A 26,227-nucleotide genomic window follows, 5' to 3' on the forward strand; every position below is an offset into this window, starting at 1 on the left:
TCAGTGTGCCGCGGTGCTGCCCTGCACGAGCTGCTGCAGCGGCGCCAGCACGAGCTCCACGCGCTGCAGCAGCCCGGCTCAGAGCTCCACACGCTGCAGCGGCGCCAGGACGAGCAACACGCGCTGCAGCGGCGCCAGGATGAGCTCCACGCGCTGCAGCCGCCCCGCTCAGTGCGCCCCGGCGCCGGCGCTGCCCTACGCAAGCTGCTCCAGCAGCGCCAGGACAAGCTCCACGCGCTGCAGCGGCCCGGCTCAGAGCTCCACGCGCTGCAGCGGCGCCAGGACGAGCTCCACGCGCTGCAGCAGCCCGGCTCAGAGCTCCACGCGCTGCAGCCGCGCCAGGACGAGCTCCACGCGCTGCAGCCGCCCCACTCAGCGCGCCCCGGCGCCGGCGCCGCCCTGCGCGAGCTGCTCCAGCAGCGCCAGCACAAGCTCCACGCGCTGCAGCGGCGTCGCGCTGCGGTTGGCCGTCGCGCGCAGCAGCAGCGAGTAAACCCTCTTGTTGGTTTGCAGCACTTCCTCTTCTTCGTTAACCACCCTAAAACCAACAGAGATAGCAGAGCTATTAAACTGTGCCAGCGGGTTTTATTTTGCAAACTATCAAAGCGACTCTGCAACAATAACATTAATCACTATTTCCGTGAAACAACGTGGTTGGTGCTTGCATTTCTGAGCCTGTTGCTTCCTTGATTCCTGTTTCCTGCCATTTTACAGCACTTGCAGCCAGAGTTTCCGTTGATGCTGCAGGAGGGATAAGTTCCAATCTCTCCTCAGCTCCAGACGGGCCAAATCATTAACTCCTAACCCCAAAGCACATCCCCAATCAGTATCTCCATGACAAATCTCTGTACTTTTGTCCAAGTTGGTGTCTATCTTGATCATGGCTAATGCAAACAGAGAGCTGAACATCCATGAGATGCCAGAGGGAAATTCAAAAGGTTTTATTTGCTCATGTGCAATTGCCTGCTGTTAGTTCTGCCCTCTAAACCACTTGGCAGAAATCAGAGACAGGTTTATTTATTAGACAGAACAGGCAGTCAATAAAGAGCCAGTGAAATGTAAGGTTATTTCCAGGATAAATTACAAGAATTCCCATAACTAAGTATTACTTCCAATTACTGCTTTCCTCCAATTTACGTAGCCAAATTCAGTTATACTTATCACAGTTTTTCCATCTGAAAGTTAATGGCATATCACCCAGTTTTGTTGCTAATATGCAAGTTTCACCACTGCACATTCACTTCACATGTTCTCCTGCTCTCTGCCCAAGTGCATCCAAGACCCTGGGACAGGATTTGCAAGTTCTTTTTTTCCTCTCTTTTCAGCCTGCCATTAATAAAACCATGGGCAGGGATGATTTTCCACAAAGCAGAACTGAGGAAACATCAATGAGACACGTGCAGGAGGGCACTGGAAACAAAAACAGGTTTAAGCCTAGCCAAAAACACCTATCCCTGTAATTCCTGCTTATCAATATCTGTATTAACACTGAAATGTATTCGCTGCATATGAAATTTTCATTACAAAACCATATTCAAGAGAGATACTATGATGAGAAAGTGTGTCTAGTAAAAAATACACACAAAGCCACAAAGATTTGTTATATTTGTTGTGTCTCATACCCAGGTTATGAGACAATAAAACTGAAACGGTTGCTAATGCTATCCAATTACCTGGGACATCTACTTGGTTAGAAATGAATTACCCTTTGTCAGTGCTCTGCATTTCACACATTCACATTGCCACCTTGTGGAAGCTGTTCTTTAAAGCTGCTTTAAGCCTACAAGGCACCCAAACCACCACTCAAAAGGCACCCAGGCTCTCGCCTGGTCTCATGTTCCTCCACTTCAGCTGGGCCTGCTCCGAGCCGCCAGCAGCAGATTCCTTCATGACACTCCCTTAGACACCAGAAAATTCCAGGAGTCTTTTCCCCACGTGCATCCTCCTCTGCCCTTAGCACTAGGGATGTTCCTGCACTGATTCTGCAATACTTTGCATGCTAAAATACGCTGTCACTGGAATATTTTATTATCAACATCTATCAAAAGATGAGTACTATGCAAAGGGTATTTCTTGTCTCATCTCTTTCCTCAGCAACTGCCAGAAAAGAACAGATAAAAAAAGCTGCCCAGTTGCACACAACAGACATTCCTCTTGGGGCATTGCCTCCATTTCTCACAAAATCCATGCAACACTCAGGCTTTGGGTGGTCAAGGCAGAACTCTGCTCTTCCCGAGTACAGGAGGGTTCATGCCAGAAAAGAGCAGATGTGAACATCACTTTTTCTTGCAATATGCCCCAGTACATGCTTGCAGACTTATGATAATCAGGAATTGCATCTAAGCAATGCTGTTTTTCAATGCTTATCAAGATTCAACCTACCCCATTTTCTTTTTTGTCGAAGTTAACAATTTGACAGACTGTAGCAGAAGGAATGACATCCTGGACTCAAAGATACCGAGCAGTTTCAACACCTCTTCCTTGTTAAGGCCAGGGTAAGAATCATTAGATGTCGCATTCTCAGCATTACCTTCATCCTTCCTTAGCTACAAGGAAAAAAGAAAGAAAACCCGGACTTGAGTAGATAAAGGATGAACACGCAGCAGCAAGTAGAACGGGGAATTTTTTTTATTTATGCATCAAGCATATGTTAACACTGACTACAGACTGCCTTCCACACTGTAATACTTAGTATTAGATGAACTACACATAGAGAATCCCCATTTATGTTGTAGACACGCCCTTTAGTTCTTTAAAAGGACTTTTCAGGGATACAGTTCCATGTAATCCACATTGCTCAAAGAGAGAGTCAATACATCTCCACAAATAAACATGCTGCGGTCAGTCTCTGTAGTACAGGGCAATTCAGAACTTCAAACACTAAAAACGTCAGCTTTAGTAAAAAGTGTCTTACATTTTGTTACTAAGATTGCATTAAATAAAGAAAAAAAGCTTTATATCCAGCACAATAAAAAAAAAAAATTCAATCCAGTTTCATTTACTGTAATGGGTTCAAAACCCATTCATACTGTTGAAGCAACTGGTTTTACTGAAAAACAACCGAGCAACCTCCCAATGAGCCAGTTCTATGCGAAGGCACATGGTAAATGATCTGACTATTTCCTCCCTCATCTCCTGTTTACCTGTTCACACTCTGCTGCAAGCTCTTTTCTGATGAGCTGAAATGCACACTTGGTTTTCACCACTATATCTAGAGCTCCAAATAAAGTCTTTAATTTCCCAGCATTGCTGTTCTGACCTAAAGGGAAAAAAGTAAAAATAAAATTAAAAAAAGCTTACATTCCAGGTTGCACATTGAAAACCTGTAAGATGAAACAGTTGTCTTTCAGAGAAAGGTGTTTTTGAGAGGCAATTCCTGCCTTCATAAACAGGACTATCTATAAACAGAATAATGTGCTTAAAGATATTTTAGGCAACTGTTGTAGGAGGCCTGAGTTGGACTCACTCGCCATCTGGAACTCTGCAAAGGCCACTCGTTCCAGCTGCACACGAAGGAACTCGCAGGGTGCATCCTTCAAGAGCTGGAAGAGTCTTACTGCTTTGCTGTAATGAAGATCAGCAAGGACACGGTGTTGCTTCCTCAAATGTTCATCACCAACCTGCATTTGAAACAGGGCACATAAGTCTCCAGATAATTCATAGGTACATAAGAACCATTAAAATAAAGAAAATCTGTTTACAGATGCCAGCAATCACTCCCCAGCTCATGTGAAAATGGTTTATCTAAATGCTGGCACATATCACCAAATTGCCCAAGTTATTGTATTTTCCACAGCTATTGCTAACAATTTCACAAGTGCAGTTAAGCTAATCAGAAAGAACAATTAAAAAGTCAGCATACAGTTGTATTTTGTTTTCTAAGATTTATTAAATCATATGCAAACAGCCTCCTGCTAGAAAATGAGCAAGTCTGAAAAGCACAGCATGCAAGCCAAACAACATTTTAAATATTTGTCATCAACCACTTCCACTATGGGAAGATGGAAGTACCTAGAAGACATGGAACCATAAACTTTAATATACTTTACAAAGATACTCTGCTCTCTCAACCTAGTGTATACTGTACAATAGCTTGCAAATAAACCACAATTTTTAAAAAGTTAACTAATTTAAATCCCAGCTCTAGAGAGAAAATCAACTGTCCCACATCATAAACCTTTTATATGCTAGCTACAGAGACAGAACGAAGCTGTTTGTCCCCATACCTGGTTCCTCAGGCAGCTGTGATACATGGAGGCCAGCCTGTGGTGGATGGTTGCAGCCCGGTACTGGCAGAGAGGCTGCCTGGGAGACACTGTGTCAACATCACAGTACTTCAAGGACTTCATCATGGCTTCACTAACTTCCTTTTCTATCTGTAAGGGAGGGAAAATGACACAGTGTGATCACTTTGAAACAAGAACACCCCTAAGTTAAAGGGTTAAGTGGCATCATCCTTTCATTAAGCAACAGCTAAACACACACACACAACAAGTTGACAAGAACTACCTCCAAGAAGTTTTTACCCAATAAATCTTTACAAGATATCCAATATCATGAACCAAAACATCATTTTTGCTTACTATTCAGTATTTTTAATGAAGACAATAGCTTATTTTATCAGTTGCTGTCACAAAACTTCCCTTACCTGTTCCTGAGCCTTTCTAGATAACGGAGCATAATCCTGCTGAAGAGTTGCCATCGTGAAATACGTCGTAGAGAGCTCCCAGTTTACAGAATCCCAAACAGCTGGATGCCTCTCCCTCTTAGCTAGAGATCTTAGTGCCTTCAGATAGTAGTCAATGGCCTACAGATTACATAACAATATTGTTACTGCATATATTTATACCCACTAGAAATCCACTCTTCTCTGCGTTTTCTTAAGAGTAAATTCAAACCATAAGTGAGCCTCCTTCAGTTTTTCCTTACATCCATTCATACTGCTAATCATGGCCACACACTTTTATCTCCTGCATTTACCTATCTGGCAATACCAGCAGGACCAGAAATCACAGCACTCAGAGGAAGGGAATCAAGCTGAAACAGCACGAACAGAATCTTTGTAATCTTAGAAACCACAAAAAAGCTGCATTTGTGAAACCAGAAATAGCTACACGCAGCAACTGACAAGAATATTTCAGATAGTTTCCCTCTGTCCTCATAAGCTCCTTTTTATTTTTCTCCTCCTTTTGCTTCAGGGCTTTATTAAAGCACTCCTTCGCTCTCATTATTTTAAAGAATGAGGCCAAGTTTCTACCACTGCCTACCTCAGGGTTTGTATATGTACTTGCAAAGTTCAATTTGCCTAATTAAAAGATAAAGTAATTGTAGGTAGTTACTGGACAAGGGGAGAAAATACCAGAAATACTGATGTTTTGTTAAGAACCAATCAACTTTAAATGCTGTTATTAATTCTCTTTTCCAGGTACACAAATTTTTGCTTCTAAGATGTTAAGCCATCAAGGACTATTAAAAGTTGTTGAAAGCTTTAAAGCCATTATTCAAATGGTAGAATGGTCTTTAAAACGAGTCTTCTTTATTAACTTACATGGTTTTAGCTCAGACACACTGTCATGTGGGGGAGGCAGAGTGGGAGAAGAAAGGAAAACACCTGTGTAGTGCTTTTTGAATAATTACAATAACAATATGTGTAAGTGCAGAGATGAACCCTACATGATAATAAATTGCCACTTTAAAAGGAAGTATCTATATTTTAAAAGCTAAACAGTTACTTTTTCGGCTCAGCCTCCAGCCTACTTAGTTAGGATTAGGATAACGGGAAAGACACAGCACAAGTTATTATGACTTATCTTTAAAAGTGAAATTACTCTGAAAACCGCACTTTTGATCACCTGGTTTTCTTGTGCAAAATCAAAGTGACCCTCTAGAGATGCATTTGCTTTTTATTCTAACAATGTTTTGGGGACCATCTGTTATTGGACAGAAGTCCATAGTATTAATTTGCTCTTGACTCTTAGAAGTAACATTTCCAGTAGGCTGATAATTTTCCTTTATGTTTCAACCAACACAAACTTTTTGAACCTCCTATAATTTTGTAGTTGCTATTTAGGTAAGTTACAAGCATCTCCACTGCAAGACCATCGTTATTTAAAGCACCTGAGGATATTAACAGAAGTTATGCAATAAAAGACACACTAGGGCATAGACCCTAGTTAAAAAACAAGTTCAAAAAGTTACCTTATTGTAATAAAGGGCCTCTTCTGGGGAGAACTCTCTTTTGAAGTCGCCTTCAGCTGCACAGTGGGCTTGAGCACAAATCCGCATGAGTCTTCCCGTGTTGCACAGCAGGAGAGCTGCATTGGTTGCATCGTCAATTGACTCAAAATTCTGAATTCCTTTTTCAAAACAAGAGAAACTCTTCTTCCAGAGTTGCTGTTCAGCTGTCGATACGTTTTTACTCACTAGGAGCAAAACACAAGCTTTATCTCATCGCAAATTCTTAAAAGATACTGAGCAAGCATTTCTATTATGTTATTTTTCACATAACTTTGTACAGAAGACCCTTTGGAATATTTAGGAATTTTGCAGAGCTGATTCATGGAAAATGAATTTAAAAATTGCCACTTAGTTTGTGACTTGACAAAAAAAGAGAATGAAAATTGATGTTCATCACACTTTCATAAGAATTGTGATGCAAAAGAAGACATGAGCGATAATATATGATAAAAGGGAATTCAAACACATTCCACAGCAATATTTAAGATATTACAGTTCTGCATATGGTATGAAACAAGTGACTTTCATAGACAGTTTATGTTCAAGACTAAGAATTTGACATCAGCTGAACAGCAGTTTTCTTAAAATACAACGTTCAAAGACTATACAAACTCAAACCCCAAATTCTTCCAATATCAACACAGATACTTCTTCCTTAAATGTTCCCTCTGTGCCCCTGAATCAGAAAGGCTCAAGTGGGTCCCATGCATTATTAGTGACTATAATCATTATTCTGTCTCAGTGAAATAGCATACCCACATTCTTAATAAAAAAGTCCATAAAGAATACTTGCCCATTCTCTCTGTCTGCACTGCAGCAGCTTGGTTCATGTAGAACACTCCAATTTCATTCCTGATATTGCCCATCCTCTTTAGTACCTGCACGTGCTGCTCTGGATTTTGATTTTTCAAATTACTGAACAGTAAGATTTCATAGGCTGCCTCATAACATTTACAGCTGACTGAAAGTTGGCACTCCAAGTCTGTAGACAAGTCTGTAGCCCATGCAAACACTAGAAAATAAAATGCAGACCTCAAATTGGAAAGTATTTCCAAAAGAGCAGTCTACAGTAATCTAGAGGAAAATGCCTAACAAGATGCCCTACATCAGAAATTCCCCCCAATCCTTCTTGGCAGACAGCATTTACCCATTATTTAAATGATTATTTTTAGTTATTTACGACTTTAGGCACATTACAGAATGTATTTTGAAGATCTCCTTATATGTACTCCAAGTTTTTTCTAAGAGAAATAGAAACGAACCATGACAAGCCCTCCTCCATAAATGATACTAATGCCTTGTTTTGAGGAAACAGTCAGATTATTTATGCCCATTACAACTGAACGAGGACTGTCTGCTCTCACATGAGTGTCATACCTTGGCAGCTGGACTCTCTGTGGAGACTGTGTAATATTTCCTGATCTTCTTTCGTCTGGTAGTTAAATTCTTCCAGATATGCTGCTCTGTTGTTTGCATTTTGGGCAAGCATTAACTGGGTATCTCCACAGAGGGTTAAGCACTGACAAAGAAACACCAGTGCTTCAGGGAGCATGCTGGCACAGAGGCAGCAGTAGGTATCTATCAGAAACAAAAAGCCCATAGATGAGAGAGAGAAGAGAAAGAGATTTAAAACTTGCCACACTTATCCTCTGCATAAAGACTGAGGCATGCTTTCTAAGAGAAACTTAAACAAAATCCTCTTCTGAAACTCTTAGTTGTTTAGAGCAACTGTTTTTTTTGTTTATTGTAAGCAGTAAATCTGATATATCAGAAATGAAACAGGTCACATCTGGATCTTAGAGCTGACTCTAAAAACAACTGGATTTGTACAGATCTACTGAAGCCAGATATGTCCTGAAAAAAAAATCCTAGAAGTTACAATTTAAACTTAATTCTCAAGCCTTTAGAGGACTGAAAGCTGAAAAATGCTTTGTGAAAGCAAAACTGCAGTACTACAACACTAAATTAATGGAATTCTATTGTTAGTCTCTTACTGTTATAAGAGAAACAGCCTGGTTTCAGTGCTTTAAATGGTATCCAGTAATACTTGGAGATGCTTCTCATTTCACAGAGCAAACAGTTCCCAATCTTCCAATTAAGTTGGTGAACAAATTCAGTGTTTCTGAAAGTCAGATTGAGATGAAATGGGAACCAGAAGGCATTTCCAAGGAGAAAACACTCTGTTTGCAGGGATGGTGCCAAGAGCAGAGATTACCAGATACAGATGACTTGACACTGAGACAAACCTCTCCGAGCTTTAGTGCTCTGAAGTGCCAAAACTGCACTCTAGATCTTTTGTTCTGCCTATCAAACCCCAAATCCCTTTGCACCACCAGGAGATAAAGACCCCTACAGACTTACTCTTCCTAGGGACTTCTCTTGTGGAAAACCAGCTAGACATTTAGCCTAACTAAATGTGGGCTTGTCAGACTTGTCACTGCAAGCCACTAGGGTAAATCAGACATAGAAGAAGCACTTGGCATCGCAAAAGGGATATACAAGTGACTGCACAGAGGAGAAATGGGTTCTGGTAACTCACCATGGCACTGCAACGCCAGCTTGATGTATCGCAGAGCTCTCCCGTATTTCTGCAGGCTCATGGCAGCATCAGAGAGGACGTAATACGCCTTGCACGACTTCAGAATGAGCTGAAGCTTCATTTTATACTGCCAGGACCCCGGAATCATCCCTGAGAGACTGCAGTGCTGCCCCTTCGGAAACGAGCCCACTGGAAGGCAAAGAGGAGCCCCTCAGTAACCCCCTTTCCATACGCCAGGGCAGGGGCCTGGCTCCTCCTCGCTGCATCGCAGGCCGTGGTCAAATCCCCAGCGCAGCCCTGCACAGCAGCGGTGCCTGCCTGCCCGCTGCTGCATTTTGCACCTGCAGTAAACACCTGCAACTGCTCCACACGCTTCACCTCACAGCAGGGTGCCCGAATAAAGCAAGCACAGCCAACATCAGTGCAGCCACCTCTCGTGTTCCAAGCACCTCCGGAACACTGGGGCCATGGCCAAGACTTTGCTGTTAAGTGGCAGTTGGAAAAAGGAAGATAGAGCCATTAACACAGTTTTGCCTTCAACCAAATCCATAGAATCTGTCCTCTGCCCATATCTGTCCATCTGTCTGGCTTTCTCACACTGGTCATAAGATATCTTCAGCAGAAGATGAAGGAGGTTGCTTCTTTGATGCTAGAGTGGTTTTGGAAGCAAAAAGAGAAGGCCTCTGGCTTTACACTTAGAAATCCTGATGCCAAAGGTCAAAAATTCTCTTTATATTAGAAATTCAGCAAAAAATAGCAGTGTTTCTTTATACTTCCTTCACTCCCCCCTACTGAAACTACAAAATTTAAATAAAACAACTTCTGGAAAAGCAGAAGTTCCTCCATTATCTTTAATTTATTTTTCCCACTGTGCTGAACTCAATCTTTATGACCCAAAGCAGTAGTATATGGCTGCTTCAAGGAAAGAGCTAAGCACAGAACTAGAAATCAAGCAAACACTGCACAGATGTCACAAAAACACTCCTCGCCCACACTCCTAAGAAAATTTTTGTTTCTAAATAGGAAGAGTTAGTAAATGCACATGGCACGTGCCAGCTGGCAAGCAGCTGAAATGTGTCATCTCTTCCAGGCTGTGAGGGCAGAAGGCAGAGCCTGGCGCCAGGAAAGCTGAACTCAGCACTCTGCTCTCGCTGGGCTGGCCTCAGTGGAGAGTCTCAGCACATCTCAGCACAAATTAATCACACAGCCTGTATGAGCAGAACTACCCGGAACCACTGCAGCTTTCCAACAGGGATGTTGTGACATCCTATGATCACTGCACATCTGCAGGTCGTTGGCCCTCAAGTGACAGCCATAAAACTGGAAAAGGAACCTAACAACACTTCAACGACCAACTCAAAGTCAGATTTGTTTATTAGCTAGTGATTTTTCAAAGGGGAAGACAAGGAAGAATAAGGAATCCTGGAAATACACATTTTTTCTTATTTTTTCTTCTCTTGATTATGCCTATAGGGTTAATCACTCTGCAGGGAACTTTGTTTCTTTCAGGACCTCTGTTTCTGTTCTTTTAGGAAGAGACTGTAAGAAGAACTTTTGAAAGTTTCAGGTGACAAGAATGAAGACTGGCTAAAAATAAAACAAAAAAAACCCGCCTGACAAGTTCATGGAATCATAGAACAAGTCTATCAACACCCCAAATATTAAATCATTATGTAAGTCATTTGCAAGCCACATCTAAATAAGATGCAGTAACATTCAATATTTACCAATAAAAGCTGGAGTATTTTGCATATCAAAGATCCTGTGCAATTCTTCTCATATTTCAAAAGGCAAACACTGTTTTCCTATTTTGTTTGCTCTATGATTTTTGCTTTTTCAATAGCCAGCGTAATTAGTGAGTTGACAATCAAAATAAAGCAAGAGCAGTTTGCTGCAGAATGGAGAAGGTCTTATTTGCACAACAATACAACTTACTTTTGTCTAAAAATAAGGCCATCTGTTTTTCCAGACATTCGGGACCACCACTGCTGGACTCATCTTCGTATTTCAAAGGGATTGGGGTGCTGGGGTCAGCTGCAGGAAGGTCACCTTCTTTTTTAATGCTGCTGTCAACAGATTTCAAACCCTAGAAGAAGATAAATGACATGAATTCACCTTGAAAAAGTTATTCAGCAAATCACAGAACACACCAAAAACTGTGTGCTTTAAGCAAGGGGAATTACCATTAGAAAGCTGATAGACTCACCTCCAGGACATAACTCAGCACTAACCTACAGCGTTCCTCAGTGCCATGGCAGACAGGAAAGGCACAACTAGGCTGGAATGGAGAGAAGAAAAAATAAAGAATTCAAAATGCAGAATTTCAACGCAAGCACCTAGAAAAATCAAACATGAGTTTGTTATAGCAAGTCATTAATGAAACATTTGAACTCTACACTGAGAAAATCCATAGTATTTCTTTCTCTTATCTAACGGATTAATTTATTTTCCATCCACGTTCTACATTTTAACAATTATTCTTAGTAGTTTATGGTGAATCAAAATACAAAGCAAAAGCGATAGCAGCACCTACTCCATAACAGTAATTGCAAAAGAATCCACAGGTGCTCTGCAATGCAGACCAGCTATTTGGAGGGGATACATACAGGGAAACCACAGACCAAGTCTATGAATTTGAAAGATGTCCTAAACCAAAGTACTTGTTTCTTTAAGCAATATTATCAAATCAATCAATATCAAATAAAATAATAATAATAAAAACAATTAAAAGAACCTGTGTGATCCCACAGTCTTTTGATCATCTACAGCCATTCAGCATGGCCATGATCAATCCTTTCTCCATTGCTGCTACAGGAATTATTTTTATGTAAATAGCTATAAAGAGTCATGCCATAAAAAGCACAAGGGCAAGAGAGTAGGGGAGAAGAGCAACATTAGTTTAAATCTCCTATACTGTAAAATTCAAAGAGCTGAAATTGTATTAACTGCTCAAGTTCCCTGACCTTCATGCTTTAATTAACCCGGTACAAACACACAAAACACTTAAACAGAACAACGTAGAATTGAATTTTGATAATAAGCCTTAGCCCTTAACTGAACATTTGAAAAACAACCCCTCGCACCCCCTCCAAATCCACTGCTTCACTTACTCGTATTCGATGAACAGACTTGTACTTCTCTGGTACTGATAACTCCCCTACAGATTTAATTATAGCCACTGCTTTATTGTCATCTGGGGGGTCAGAGCTGTTGCTGTAAGAGCCATTTTCATCACTGTCCGGCATTTCCTCCTCTTCTTCACTGTAACTCTCATCAGAATTAACATTTATAGGGAAGTCTGCACCATCTTCTTTTTTAGGTTCATCTAATTGAAAAAGCTCAGATAACATGTAGTTGGCTGAAGCAATAATCTTGAAAAAAAAATAGATTTTTTTTCAAGTTAAACTTTTCTTTTGAGGAACAACATATCATTTATTTTCTTAGGACAAGCAGCAAACAGTACACATGTACAGGTATTTGATAGTCTATAAATACCTACAGGTACACATTGATTTGGGCTAAGAATTCTGGACTTGAGCAAAAGCTTTAAAAAAATAACTAAAAAAAAAATGCTGCAGATTGTTAACAATTTGTGCACACACATTCCCTACAGTTAGACCCGTTCACATCCGTTTTAACCCTCCCATCTTACAGATGGAAATGAAAGGCCAAACACCCCCAAACCTAGAGCACAGACTGCCTTTTGGATCTTCTGGAGTTACCTGGATATGCAGAAGACCCATCAGGTCTTTAACCTCTTGTTTTGCAAATGAGGGCATATAGGTGCAAACTAGGGAATCTGCCCCAAGGTGCACGTCCCAAGAAAAGACAAAGTAACTGCAGCATCTTCTCAGTCTAACTAAGGAGATATCTCTATCTTCCCTGGACTGTTGTTGCACAGAGAAAAATTGGGAAGTACTCAATGCTAATGCTATGTTTGGCTAGGGCTGAGCATTTTGGAGTCTGTGTATGATTCCACTCTGCTCAGACTGAAGGAAAAAAGAATAAAAAATAGCTTGCGTTATTTCTTTTCCTCATATGAATTGATCCCTACCAGCAGGCCTGCTGTCACAATGCAGTTTGTACTTGAAGTGCAAGGCAGTTCAGACTATTTAGAAAAAAAAAATTATGACTTTTTCTCTTTCTCTCTGAACTCTTCCTCAGAAAGCTCTCCGTTCCTATCCCAAGAGGACTTTTGACACCAAGGGATCCATCAGACTCGCCAAGGGAAATTCAGACTAGAAAAAAGGCAACAGGAACTCTTGAAGTGACCTGCTCTTAGGCACCCAGTCTCCAAATGGAATGCACCATTTAACTTTAGGTGATTTGACTCCACCTTAAATTACTAAATCCTTTGTCCCTCAAGGATTAGACATACACTAAGCAATAGCTTTCAGGCTGGAAGTTTGGGATTTCAGCACTTAAAGTGGGATCTGACTGCCAAAAAGACTTTCATTATTGCTCAACACACACAAAGCAATTACAACAGGGCATAATTTCTAGAATAAGTTATTCTCACAGAAAGATCTCTTGATTTGAGGCTGTACTTTTCACTAATACTGAGTATCAAGTAAAAGACTCAAGTCCCAAGGGAGATGATTTCATTTTGGGGATATTAACTCCTGCATTTGACTTCCTGAACTTTCTAAATAATTTTAGACGGAGAGACTTCTAAATTTTAATTAACTTCTAAAGCACAGCAAGAGGGTAAGCTGCAAGATGCCGGTCAACAAAAAACCAAAAACAACCACCTGTGCTCACAATCCTTTCTTTCCATTTTCCACTCTTTGTTTTGGTGGCTCAAGAAAGATATCACTGTGTGCATCACAGCTGGAAGTTGAAGCCCTTTTCATAGGGAGGGCATATGTGGCTATAAAAAATTAAAATGTTAAGTTTCCATGTTGTTCTATCATAGTCTGCCTAAAGCAGGTACCATCCAGTCAGCTTCCACATCTGCTGCACTATGCCAGTCAACTTTTTGGGTTAAGTGTGGTGATATTTTCTTATATTATTCTGAACACAGATTTCTCAATTTAAGATGACTTTACAGACTGCAAATAGGCCTAACAGTCAAAATCCAAAAGGCAGCAAGACAGACCTAGTTATCTTCTGTTACTAAAAGGGAAGCTAGTGGCAGCAGCAGTTAGGCACATATCTAATGACAAAATTCTTCTTAGAGCAGATGACTTGGGCAACACAGACTCAGTGAAGGTTACTGCTAAAAGAAAGAAAAAATATAAATTCTCAATACCTAAGGAGCACATCTGTTACTGCAGATAAAAACCACAAAAGTCAACCTAATATTCCTAAAAACATGTTATTTTGATATTTAGTGCCAGCTGTGCAAAGGGAGAAAGTACTGCACAAAACCTTACCAGAGATCATGAGATGAGAACATTCCCATTATATTTACATTAAGCTACAGGAAAATGCAATTCTTACTTGAGGATGTCTGCCATTGTCCAGCAACTTCAGACAATTAAGGAGCAAAGTTCTGATAGTGCCATAGTGTTTCTTATTCTGGTTTTTCTTCAGCATCATATTGCAAGCAACTCTAAAAGAAAGTTGAACAAAATTCCTGTATAATTTCTTCTGGTTAGAAGGAGGAAAAGAAAAAAAGAAAAAAGAAAAAAAAAAGAAAAAAAAAAAAAAAAGAAGAAGCTTTAAGCAAGTTTGCCACCAAAAAAGCCTTCCTAAACTTTTAAAAAGGTCTACAAGCCTTGACAAATAAGAGCATAGTTTACATGGAAAAATAGTGAAAAGCAGTGAAAAGTGAATCGCTGATTCCATGAGATTGAAGTTCACCAGCCTTCTGCATAATTATGAAATGAAAATACATTCTTTTAATTTTGCACTTGCAAATTTGTAACTGCCAATTCTGGAATTGCAAAATTTGCAACTGTACCCAAGAAATAAGCGTTATGACAAAAGTGATAAAAACTCACTTGTACAGAAGAATTGCCACAGGCATTGTAAAAGGGTTTTGGTATTTGTCTTCTGTTTCTTCACAAAGAGTGGTTAGGTCGTATAGTTTTACTATATCACTCCCACTTGCTGAAAGGTAAGATCTTTAATTAATCAGCATGACATTAACATAGAATTTTTTTTTAAATCTGATCTAGCTTTACTTACCCTTAAATAACCAATAAGTATGTCCTTCTTTGGTACAATTGGATTTCAGAAAAGATAAGATATTTTGAGCAATATCCTTTATCACTTTGGTAGAGAAATTTGAGTTTTCCAAATTGGGAATATCTTCAGTCTTGATCATTTCATATTTCTGTGGGGAACATATTTTAAAACCCAAGTTTAGAAATTTTTCTTTTTTGTTTTGTCTTTCCCACTTCCCAACTTCCCCACTTTCATCAGACAAGCAGCTTCTGTCACACAGGAGAAAGAGCCTACTATTATAACACAACTGCATCAGAACAGATGAGGTTAATTTCTATGGTTTAATTATTTTGAAAGCGGTGCGTCTTAATTACATCACTGGAAAGTTTTAAAAGGGACTCACTGGGATAGCAGCTTAAGATAAAGTAAATGGTAGGAGGGGTAAAAAACAAACAAACAAGGACACACGCACACACCAAAACTAAAACAAAAGAAACAAACAAATAAACAAAAAAAAAAAAACAGCACGCAAACCACCACCTCTGTCTTGGCAAGTAAATACTACAGATCTTAAAGTTCAGGAAATATTTCTACTGGTACATATATTTTTTTTAATGTTGTCTCAACTACACATCCCCATCAGTAGAAGCGGGTATTGGAAAGGGAGAGAGAGAGATCCCAGTATTTTTGGAAGACTGGTGCGAGTTGTGGATCTGCTTCACATTCTACAATAAAGAATTCTTGTAATCTTTCAGTCAGAACAGGCAAGGTTAGAAGGAGATCTGTTAAAACTGGAGAGATTTCAGAAACTAAAGAACGGGTAAAGTAGGTGTAATGCAAAGAGGCAGGCTCACCTGAACAATTCCATTAACGTGAAAGCACATCACAAGCTCTGGGACATTGCAGATTAAGTTATCTAGCCAATAGTCAATTCCTGTTAACACGTTTATTGGTTTGTTGTTATCCCTAAAAGCAAATGTTTTTAGTGTTATTTAAAGTCTTCATTTACTCTTCATAAAAAATTAGAAATGTTTACTCCTGAGATTAGATTAAGGCACCTGAGTGCCTTTATACATATATATATATATATATATATATATATATATACACACACACACACACATACATATACATACACACACACTCAGATGGATTCCAAAACAATAATTTTTGTTATGCTTTAAAGAGGCAAACCAAGGAGCTATATCAAACAGATGTACTGATATCTCCGGCTACAATGAAATACACTCCCATTCCCTCAGCAAACTAGAATTTTTGCCCTCATTTAACTGAACTTTTGCCCTCATTTAAGAGAAACTCTAACAAGCTTCTTCTCATGGTACTACCAAGATAACAAGCACTTAGGAAGGTGAAGGAATGGTAGACTTAGCTGCAGCTAAGGGCAGTACAAGGCTGCTTGTACACCCTCCAAAACTCCTTACAAAGCAGGGTGCTATTAATTACCACATGTGTCTTAAAAGATGACATAATTACACCAATTACACAAGCTCCAATTATCTGTTCATTCTTTGCCTACACACAGGCAGAGACAGACGGACCAGTAACCAAGGAATCAACACAAAATATTAGAGAACAGTAAGACAGGCAGAAGGTAGAACTATTAAGAGTCACAGAGTGTAAGTATTTGTGAAGTGCCCAGCTAGCAGCTACTGATATTCAGAAGGCCAGTAAAAAATATTGTTTCCTTTCTTTATAAAAATAGTAGTAAGGTACAGGGTAATTAGAAAACCTGTTTATCCGATCCTTAACCCTAAAAACTTCCATTAAAGTCAGCCAGGATTGTTAACTAGTACTTCAAACCAGGAACTAATCACGGAGCCAGAAGCAGCAGCAAAGCTTCTCAAGTTGCCGAGGAGTCACAAGGCCCTGGGATTGTTTCTGATTTTCACTACTTTATAATGCTGTTGCCATTTAATTTTAGAGAATTATTATTTTTTTCTCTTTAAAATGCACATAAAAAGTAAGAGTCAAGAAAAAAATGGAGCTAGCTAAATAGAAAAGCAAGGCAACAAGTCAGGCAAGAGCAGCACAGACATACATAACCCAGTAACTTCAAAATTCACCTGAGACGCAGGCTCACAGCAGGGTATCTCCCACCTCCAAATATAGGCATATTTGATCCTACTAACATGTGGATATCTTCAAAGGTCCACAAGATGTTACGAACAAAGTCATTTTTAAGTCCCTTCATCAAGAGAAAAAAAATGGTCTATAAATCATTATTGTAAAAACAAGTTTTTGGTGACAATCCATAGTTATGAGAAAGCAAGATGCAAAAGTAGCAAATTAAAGACAGCACATAATGAACTATGCTATGCAATCACATTAACGTAAAAGATTGAGATAACATGCCAAAAGCTACCTCTACAAGGGACTGAGTTTTTCTCTTGACTCCAATTAATACTGAATTGTAACATATTGGATTGGGGGTTATGTGTTTGAGCTCAGACTTCACGTGTAGCATACCTGACTGTTTTCCCCGTCATTGAACAAAGTAGTCAGGTTTTGTTCTTTGGGGGCTGAGGCCACATGCCCCACTATATATGAGGGTTCAAGAGGCACACTTCCCTGTGAAAAGCACATGGATAAGGAGTGATTCTGCTGCTGAGGTAAAGCTAGGCCATTAAAAAAATATATATGTACAGAAAATATTATTCTGAAAAAACAAAAACAAAAAACACCATATAAAGCTGAAACCTTCATCTCTACTATCCTTAAATGAATTTATAAAATGATTAAAAGCCTCTAGTCAGCAATTAGGATGCGTCTTTTTGTGATTAGAATATAAATCTTGTACTTTATATCCTCTTAAGCTTTGGAAAGAAATATGAAGCTTTTTAGAGAAACCATTTATTATCTGAAAATCAGCACCATTTATTAGCCCAGACAGAGCACCAGATTATCCATCTCCCATAAATCCTCTCTTATGAAGTCTTGTTTATTTATAAAAGTTACCCTATATAAATGCACGATACATTACGATAAAGTGTCTGCCTAACTTCGCAATACTTCACCAATTGCCACAGAAACCGGCTTTTTCCTAAAAACTTTCAAGTACTAGAGCACAACTATTTCTCCACTTCAGAATACTACTATACCACAAAGCTGCAATGTTATGGCTGATGCAAATTAGACTCTTCATAAATCAACTACCCAAGAAATCTGGTACTACCGTCTAACTAAGATTATCGTTATCATCTTAACATAGAAAGAAAATAACCTGTTTTTCAATCTCTCAAAGATTTAAATGATTCCTGTATTACATGATCTTAGCCACAGACTAAAATCCTGGGTTATAGTCTAATACTATCATAATTTGTTGCATAATTACAGTAACATTTCTCGTTTCCACTTGTGTAATCTCAAGGCAAGTATCTGTACATGTTACCCAACTGTTTTGCATCAAACATTTTAATAGATCCTTAGTTCTATTTTCACCTAATTTCAATAACATATTTAAAAAGCAAAGCTTAAAGTCTTAAGCGTCTTTTCACACCATTCGAATGAATACTAAATTGTCCTGTTCTTTCAGGTGAAATCATTGATTTGTCTCTGAAACACTGGCCTGAGCTAAAATAAACATACCACGAAGCTGTACTTTTTCCCACCCCAAGCATGGAGGACTCCTTCAATAGCACCTCTGCAAATCTTTCACTACTTATGTTCTCTACACAAAAGTAAGGTCTCCTTTAAAAATGAAAGGAACTAACCTGATTTGAGGCACCTGGATCTTCAGATATTGAAGAAGGCATTTCAAAGGGAGCTGGCCAGGAGGCCTGTCCTGCTTCATCACTGTCACCTGAAACAGGACTATCTTGGTGCTGTTCTGAAGCGGAAGGAACAGGCTGAGCAGCTCCATCACCATTAATACTGATAAAGCAACATCGTAAGTTCAGTCAACAATATATACAATCACAACATGCTTCAGAATTATTTAATGCACTTTATTCACAAAGAACAGCTTGGCTAACACTTTAAAAGACTGGTATATTGACAAGCTGTCCAATGTTCAAGGTCTTAGATAATGGCATCTGTCATATTACTGAATCATGAATGTTTTCAGATATCTGAGGAATCTTCCCTCAGATCCAGTTCTGGAGAGAAATATTGAGATTGAAATCTCAATACTGAATATTGAAATATTTAACTCATGCTGTTTACTTAATACTTTAATTTCTATTAAAACATTGATAAACTAGTTATTTCCCAATCAACACCCTGTATCTCCTCTGTAAAAGGGTAAAGCAGTAAGACACAGACCACAACACAATTCTAACATTTCACCTCTAGACAAAGAGTGAGGAAGAAGTAGTGCAGCACAGAATTCATGACTGATAAAAACATGAAGTTACCTGTAATACAAAAATTTGGAAAGTATAGCCTTCTGGTACCAGTGCTCTTTACTCTTCTTTTTTCGTTGCCACTTCTGATCAATCAGCCTTTGATAAAACTCTTTTAGCCACGTCCAGTCTCCTGTCTAGGCAATAGCACGATCATGAAATTAATGTGAAGAAACAATGACAAAGTAAACGAAGTATCTAATTTAACTTATGAATACTCATTCCCAAAGAATGGCAGAAAAAAAGTTTTAGGAAGTTTAGTGACAAAGTTATATTAGAATGAAATCAACTTTTATGTGAGAAAGTCAGATACATGGTAAGAGATTAATACCACAGATTTTATTAATACTAAAATTTATGAAATAGTACAACAATATATAAGCAATTATAGGAAAGTGAGACATGGAATTTTAATCCTACATTATTTTAAGTAGAAGAACATCAAATTCTCTATTGCAGCTCGTGGATAAACAGATTGCTGCAGAATGACAACATTTGCTTCACACAGACCTCCTGTACTTGTGGCAAACAAGCGTATATGTATCCAAACGAGATCTGTACATCATTCTTGAAATATTGCATTGTGACCGTAGGGCATAAGTAGCGAAAACAATTGGTTAACCTGAGATGATCTCATGAAGAGTTCTTGAATATCTAGCTCATCCAGCAGGAGGGTCCGCCCAATGCGATGTACTGCCATGCTCACATGTGACTTGCTATAGGGTATCTTGAGCAGTTTTTTAATATTCTTATAGGAGAAAAGAAAACAGAGATTATATTCCATTTAACCACACTGCATTGTAAGATGCAGTTCTTTAGAAACTTCAAGTCAAGAACATGGCACTAACATTGAAGAGACACAGGCAACCAAATAAAACCTTAAAGAGCCAGACCTTTTGAGAAGGCCATTCCAACTTCTGGGATGGGGGGTTCATACATGCAATCAACTCCCTAAGCACACCTGCAAAAAGCTGTTGGTTCAGATACTATTTCTTCATGTCAATCAGTGACAAAAGCCATTTCTGTCAAACTGGAAGTGACACTATTTTCCAGCACAGCTGTCACCAAATGACGGACTTTATGAACACATAAGGCTGATCTACATTATATATTGATGCATCATATTGACTTACCTGCATATGTTAGCAAAACATTATTTGTAAAACTGCATTGGAAATAAGATTTTTATCTATTTTTTTTATTCCATGATCACAAATCCCTTGCACAACAGAGCGGAAATTAGATAATTTGTTTGCAATTCATTAGGGAACATTTTCTTTTAGTCAAAGGACACAAAGATCATTCTTCGACAGTGTCTTAAGATAAGATTTATACATCATAAACGTTTGAATCATGAAACTCAAAGCCATACATACCTCTGAATCAGACACAACATCCACATCATTCCCAACTGAGTCAATGAAGTCATATGCCATTCCAAAGCTGTTTAGAAAATATTACAAATTAAAACAAATGCAGTGTGACATGAAAGACACAGCTACTTGCTTCCAGAAGCTCAGCATGCTTTGGAGAACATTTCCCTCATTGAAAAAACAGAACCAAGCCAAACACTCTTAATCATCATAAGATCTAATTAAAATCATTTTGAAGTTCCATCAGTTTTCCACTGATATCATGGGAAATACTTAGATCCAAGTTCAAGACTTTTGGAAAAAAAGAACAGTTTAGAAATAAATAAAACTGTCATAACACACACAATAAAAGAGCTGGGTTCTATGAAATACCTTCCTCCCCAGTAAACAAAAACAAAACAAAACAAAAAAACAAACAAACAAAAGAACATTTTTTTTCAAAAAGTTTCTCTCTTTAAAGAATTAACCATGTTTTATTTTTTAATTTTAGCTGCTGTCATTATTTTGCTTCTGTATAAAAATGATTTTTCTTCTGTTTTCAAAACATAAAACTGGCTCAATTCCTTTAACAAGCACCTCCTTATATCTTAATCAGCCCTTACAAAGGCCTCTCTAAATTACAAGCTATTTAAATTATAGTATTTCAAAATGTAGATAATTATTTTGAATTAAACCACATATTGACATAACAATCAAATATATGACATATAAAGTCTGAATTCATAGTTCTACTATTAATTTTTAATACTGCAAGTAGAGACAGAGAGTACAATCTGACAACCTTTATTTGACAAGCAAAAGTAATACTTAAAAATTAATAAAGTCTGGGGAGAAACATGTCAGCCCACTCAAAAATAAACATATGTCACCTAATACCAATTATGAGGACATAAACAGAGACCTCCTGCACCCTGCTAAATTTCACTAAGCAGCAAAGCATGATTTTTGCCAGCTCAGCACAGGAGCTAAATCCCCTATTTAGAAGCTCTCTGTATTCACTTCATACAACTATTTAACAAACATCCACACAGAACGATATTATTGCTTTTTATTTTTGTCACTTAACTGCCATGCATATTCTTGATAGGGCTATGAAGCTTACTTTCCCATCAGACAGTTCTGATTCCTAACAATTAAAATTAGCCAAGGTGGCTGCTCAACTGCCAGGGAAGACCTATATTTGCTCCAATCTCCTATAGCATCAAAAACCAAAAGCCGGTTTGATTTTGACCAAACGACAAGAGCCAATCACAGACCAACGTGGCATTAGCTTGACCATCCCAGGCAAGATGCCAACATGCATTTGACAAACAAACACCACCAACAACCTTAATTATCTGTGAGAGAGATAAGACTATAGTATACAAGCACGAACCAAGGAAGAATAAAAGCAGGGAGTATGGTAAAGAAAATGTAATGCGTACTTGCTGGAGAATACTTTGAAATACATGGGGTCACTGTTAAACTTAGTCTTAAATGACTGGGGGAAAAGAAGGAAATGATGCATTTACCTTGAAAAGGGTTTACTTTTCTTGCTGTTGCCAAGAATGGTTGTCCCGGCTGGTCCCAGCTTGGCACTTTCCCGTAACCAGTTTGCGGGTGGAAGTTTCAAGTCTGTCTTCTCCTGCAGGCGGGCGAAGGCGGCCTGCGGGGGCGCAGAGGAGTATTTCACCACAGCACTGCTCTTTACTTCGTTGCCTCCGAGAAACAAGAGCGAGCCCTGGTTTTGAAGGGAAAGAAAGAAGTATTTGCTTTATAAAAATACAAGCTAAAGGCGCCAGACTTTGTTTTGTGCCTATTCAGTCCGAGAAAGACGTGCCGTTTTTGAGAGGGAAGCAAATGCCCAGAGTTCTGCATTTACTTTCAACTCTGCTCATCCGCTTTCAGCCTCCCGAAGTTGGACGTGTTCGTGCAGATACCGAGTGCCATTAACTCCCATTACATCACGCCCAGGCTCAACGCGAGGGGCGACAGCACTGAACAAAGGTGGTTTAAGGCCCACAGAGCCCCTCACAGACTGTGAATTAGCGCCCGGGCCTGAAAACAAGTATGTGGGGAAGTGTTTACCCATGCTAAGAATAATGGCACTTCTTCCTGAGGGAAGAACCTCAGCCCACGGGCACCCGCGTGCTGCAGAGCTGCCTGCGCACTCCGCACTGAGGTGGATTAAGAGGAAACGGCTCCACAGGACAGCACTTAGCAGCCACGCCGCTGCTCGCCGTTTAAGCCGCTCAACAATAAAATAAAAGCACGATTTGCAATTAGGGCTCCGCCGTAATTAGTAGGTGCCCTGCCGTGCCTCGCCTCGCTCGCAGCCCCGGGCGAACATCGCTGCGGGCGGCGCTTCCTCCGCGGCCGCCCCGCGCTGAGGGGCGGCCTGGTCTACCCGGCCGCCCCCGCACCTCCCGCTACCTGCTTGGGCTCCTCTGCGTCTCCTCTGGGCGCGTCGGCGCCGGCCGCGTAGGGATCCTCCATTTTCCGCCCGCCTGCCGCGAGCGGCGGCCGGAGCCGCGCGGGCAGGAGGCTCCGTGGCGCGGCCGGGCCCGCGCGGGGCGGCAGCCGCTGTCAGCGCCCGCGGGTGGGGGGGCAGGAAGGGGGGGGGGGGGGAGCACGGCCACCTCTCGCGCGCTTTCCCGGGAAGTCCCAGGAGGCGCACGGGGCGGGACTTCATGAGGCGCTGGCCAATAGGAGAGGGGAAGCGGGTGGGAATTGGAGGGAGGGGCGGGGCCTCGGCGGGCACTGGCCAATAGGAGAGGCGGTGGGCGGGGCGTGGGGTGGGGGCGGTGCTGTGGCGGCGCGGCGGGACGCGCTGAGGGGAGCGTGGGGCCTCCCGCCGCTCCGTGGCTGCGCGCGCGGTGTGGGGACCCGCAGCAGCTCCAGGGGCGCCCCTTTCCCCTCCCGGGGCCTTAGATCAGCGACCAGAGCAGGCAGTAGGCACTACCAGCGCGAGTGCGATGCGTACTGACAGACTGCAAACCGCAAAGTGAAAACAGTAATTTCAGAGTAAAGTGAAAATAAAAATATAAAAAAAGTACAGCATGATGAGTGACTTCTGCCTCCTGTGGCACACAGAGTTTGGTGAAAAACTTAGCTGTGGTGTTTGCAGCAAACAAATTGGGCCACACATAGCTACTGAGTGGATTTTAATGTTTGCCCTTTCATTCTTCCCTGCTAACGTGGCGTCCTTTGCTCCAAACCACAAGTTTCCCTCGTGACGCCTCCATGCCAAGAGACACCGTGCAATTTGTGGCTAGGCAGAAAATTATACAAACCCTGGCTGGCTGGCATGGTGCTCCCGAGCGCAATATACAGCCACCAAGCACCGTCTGTCCTCCTTCGCGGGGCTGCTTCGTATCCCGATACCCGTTGGGCCTAAATGATCATAAATGCCTTCAGTCACCTGCTTCTTTCACAACTGGAAGTGGCTTCTAGGTTTGAAAATCATTAGGTGGCCTTACAGAAAGACAGACACAAAGTGCAGTTGCACAAGCCTCGCTGCCCTTGTAAACGAAGCAAAAATATTCTAATCTTGCCTATTTTTACTAACATAAAGCATATATTTTAGCAATAACAGTATTGCAAATATAGAAATGCATATTGGTATGAAGATGGATGTATGCAATCTAAGAAAAAACATTAGGATACTACCTCAAAGCAGTTTTAGTCCAATGTCTGTTATATTGGACCTATGCCTACTGCCACTGCAGACTTTGGCTGAACTCTTAAATAAATGCAGTTATTTATTGCTTGCCTTCCTTTGGAATTCTTTTATGGTGTTAGGAATGGACCTTTCTAAGTGATCCATAGACTTTTCTTTTTCAGCTTTATCCCACTGCAAGACAACAGTAAATACAAAAGAGTTTGCACACCTTCCGAAAAAAAAAAAAAAAGGAAAATTTTAGAAAAGTTACACTTTTAAAGCCAAAGTGGTGTTATCTGAGTTTGCAAGAATAGATCCTGGGTTCTAGAATCCAAGAATAGGTAGAATGGAATAAAAGCAAATCAAAAGTTCCTCCTGCCTGTCATGTTGTTTTTATTCTCCTCTAGTTCTTTCTGTCACTGTCTTCGCCTGACTTAAAAATAACATGAGCTGTCTTCATAGCCTTCTGATCTAATCCTGGCACATTTACACAGTGCAGTTCATCAAATTCAAGGCTAAAATGACGATCCAGTCCCAAAACTTTCAAAACATGCAGCTTGCTTACAGTTTTTTCTTCTCTTAATCAAACCTCATTATCTTGAACAGCTTATTTTTCACATGCAGGTTTTATATTAGCCTTTGTAAATCATCATAAAAGTAGTTCACCCAAGTCATTTACCTGTTGTTGTACTTGGTAATTTACCATATGGCATCATTAAAATCAACAGCACCCAAACCATTGCTCTTATATGTATTATCTTGTATGTATATCAAAATTCCTAACAGATAGAAACAAAGTAGGTTGTTTAGAAGAGAGCCTTGAAAAACTGCCCGATGGCAGCTTGTACTCTGAAATATCATTACCTATGCCTGATAGTTAGTAAGATGGAGAACTAGAGTTTGTTTTCACACTGGAGCTTTGAAATTTCCTTTAAAACAAATGGGCAGTTGTCTGAATCATTGATATTTAACTAATACAAGCACCGTTTTTTTTTTTTGCTTGTTTCATTTGCCAGCTGCGGTGTCTGATTCCCACTTAAGTTAGCCTTGAATATTTCTATAGTGCAAAACAGGCCTGTGCCATTTACCACAGAAGCATCGTTCTCCTGACGTCTATCAAGGCTCAGGAGGCAAAGTCAAAGTCTTTGTTTCTGTTTGAATTAGGGGCAAGTTCAGTCTTGCCTTCAGCTCGTTAAGTTTTAAGCAATGGCTTTGTCTCTCCATGCCTCATATTTTCATTCTGTGAAATAGAAAATGTACTTCTGCACTCCATCCATAGAAAAAAAAATAAAAGATTAATTCTATCAAAATCACAAGGACAGCTTAAGATTTGTGTTTATGTTATTCATATACTGGAAATATATTTGCATTCCTAAAAATGAAGAATTAGGTGAATGAAAATTCAACTTACAGGGGGCAACATTCTTAAATTAGAAAGAAATGGGAAATGTTTAAAGTAATATTTTCAACAGTTAAAGCATGAATTAAACATTCCACACTCACACTAAGAGAATTGCTGTGTTTTAACATCAAAGAGGCTGTAATCACTCTCAATACATGATAATAGCTATCACCAACCATTAAATTTGCTAATGTCATTCTCATAGCACAGAAATGTAAATATTTGTTTGCCTAGATTTAACTACATGTGAAAAGCAAACAAACAAAACCCCCATATTTGTTCATATAAACACGAAGGGTAATTATTGTCTTAATTGAGTGCTTTTACAATAATTATTTAAAAACAAAGTGGTAGATGCTAAGTATTTTTTCCCGTGAACCAAAACGTACACGACGCTACCACTTGAATGGAGCATGTAGGCCGAAATGATTTATTGACGATTTATTGACTGCGTCTTGCTAAGCACGGGGTGAAAGGCTCCGATTTGGACTTTGCTGGGCTTCAGCAAGGTCCTTTGGGTGGACACAACCACTTGAGTGTCGCTGCTACGCGTGGGAGCACTTG

The 26,227-nt window shown here is 40.0% G+C and overlaps 1 protein-coding gene across 1 annotated transcript; it reads right to left on the minus strand.

Moving 5' to 3' along the window:
- Positions 1-372: 372 nt before the first annotated feature.
- EDRF1 (erythroid differentiation regulatory factor 1) lies at positions 373-23,103 on the minus strand. The gene is made up of 25 exons (XM_088520014.1): positions 23,034-23,103; positions 22,133-22,341; positions 20,625-20,691; positions 19,871-19,996; positions 19,261-19,385; positions 18,619-18,778; positions 17,375-17,476; positions 16,972-17,093; positions 15,742-15,853; positions 14,909-15,056; positions 14,722-14,830; positions 14,219-14,330; positions 11,887-12,147; positions 10,983-11,054; positions 10,712-10,862; positions 8,777-8,965; positions 7,615-7,815; positions 7,027-7,249; positions 6,199-6,418; positions 4,649-4,807; positions 4,227-4,376; positions 3,467-3,620; positions 3,144-3,259; positions 2,383-2,546; positions 373-538 (listed from the first exon to the last, which is right to left on the minus strand). The coding sequence occupies exons 1-25, from the start codon at positions 23,094-23,096 to the stop codon at positions 373-375; spliced, it is 3,681 nt and encodes a 1,226-aa protein (XP_088376140.1). The 5' UTR covers positions 23,097-23,103.
- Between the last annotated feature and the right edge of the window lie 3,124 nt (positions 23,104-26,227).

This window comes from Tinamus guttatus, unplaced genomic scaffold (assembly GCF_059628265.1).
Source record: "Tinamus guttatus ecotype Peru unplaced genomic scaffold, ASM5962826v1 Tinamus_guttatus_pri_ptg000079l, whole genome shotgun sequence".
Taxonomy (NCBI): domain Eukaryota; kingdom Metazoa; phylum Chordata; class Aves; order Tinamiformes; family Tinamidae; genus Tinamus; species Tinamus guttatus.

Coding starts and splice junctions, on each gene's coding strand:
- EDRF1 (XM_088520014.1), bottom strand. CDS start 23,096: ATGGAGGATCCCTACGCGGCCGGCGCCGACGCGCCCAGAGGAGACGCA. Junction 14,331..14,721: donor GTGGCAATTCTTCTGTACAA/GTGAGTTTTTAT, acceptor ACTTTCTTTTAG/AGTTGCTTGCAATATGATGC. Junction 2,547..3,143: donor TTGCAGCAGAGTGTGAACAG/GTAAACAGGAGA, acceptor TTTTCCTTGTAG/CTAAGGAAGGATGAAGGTAA.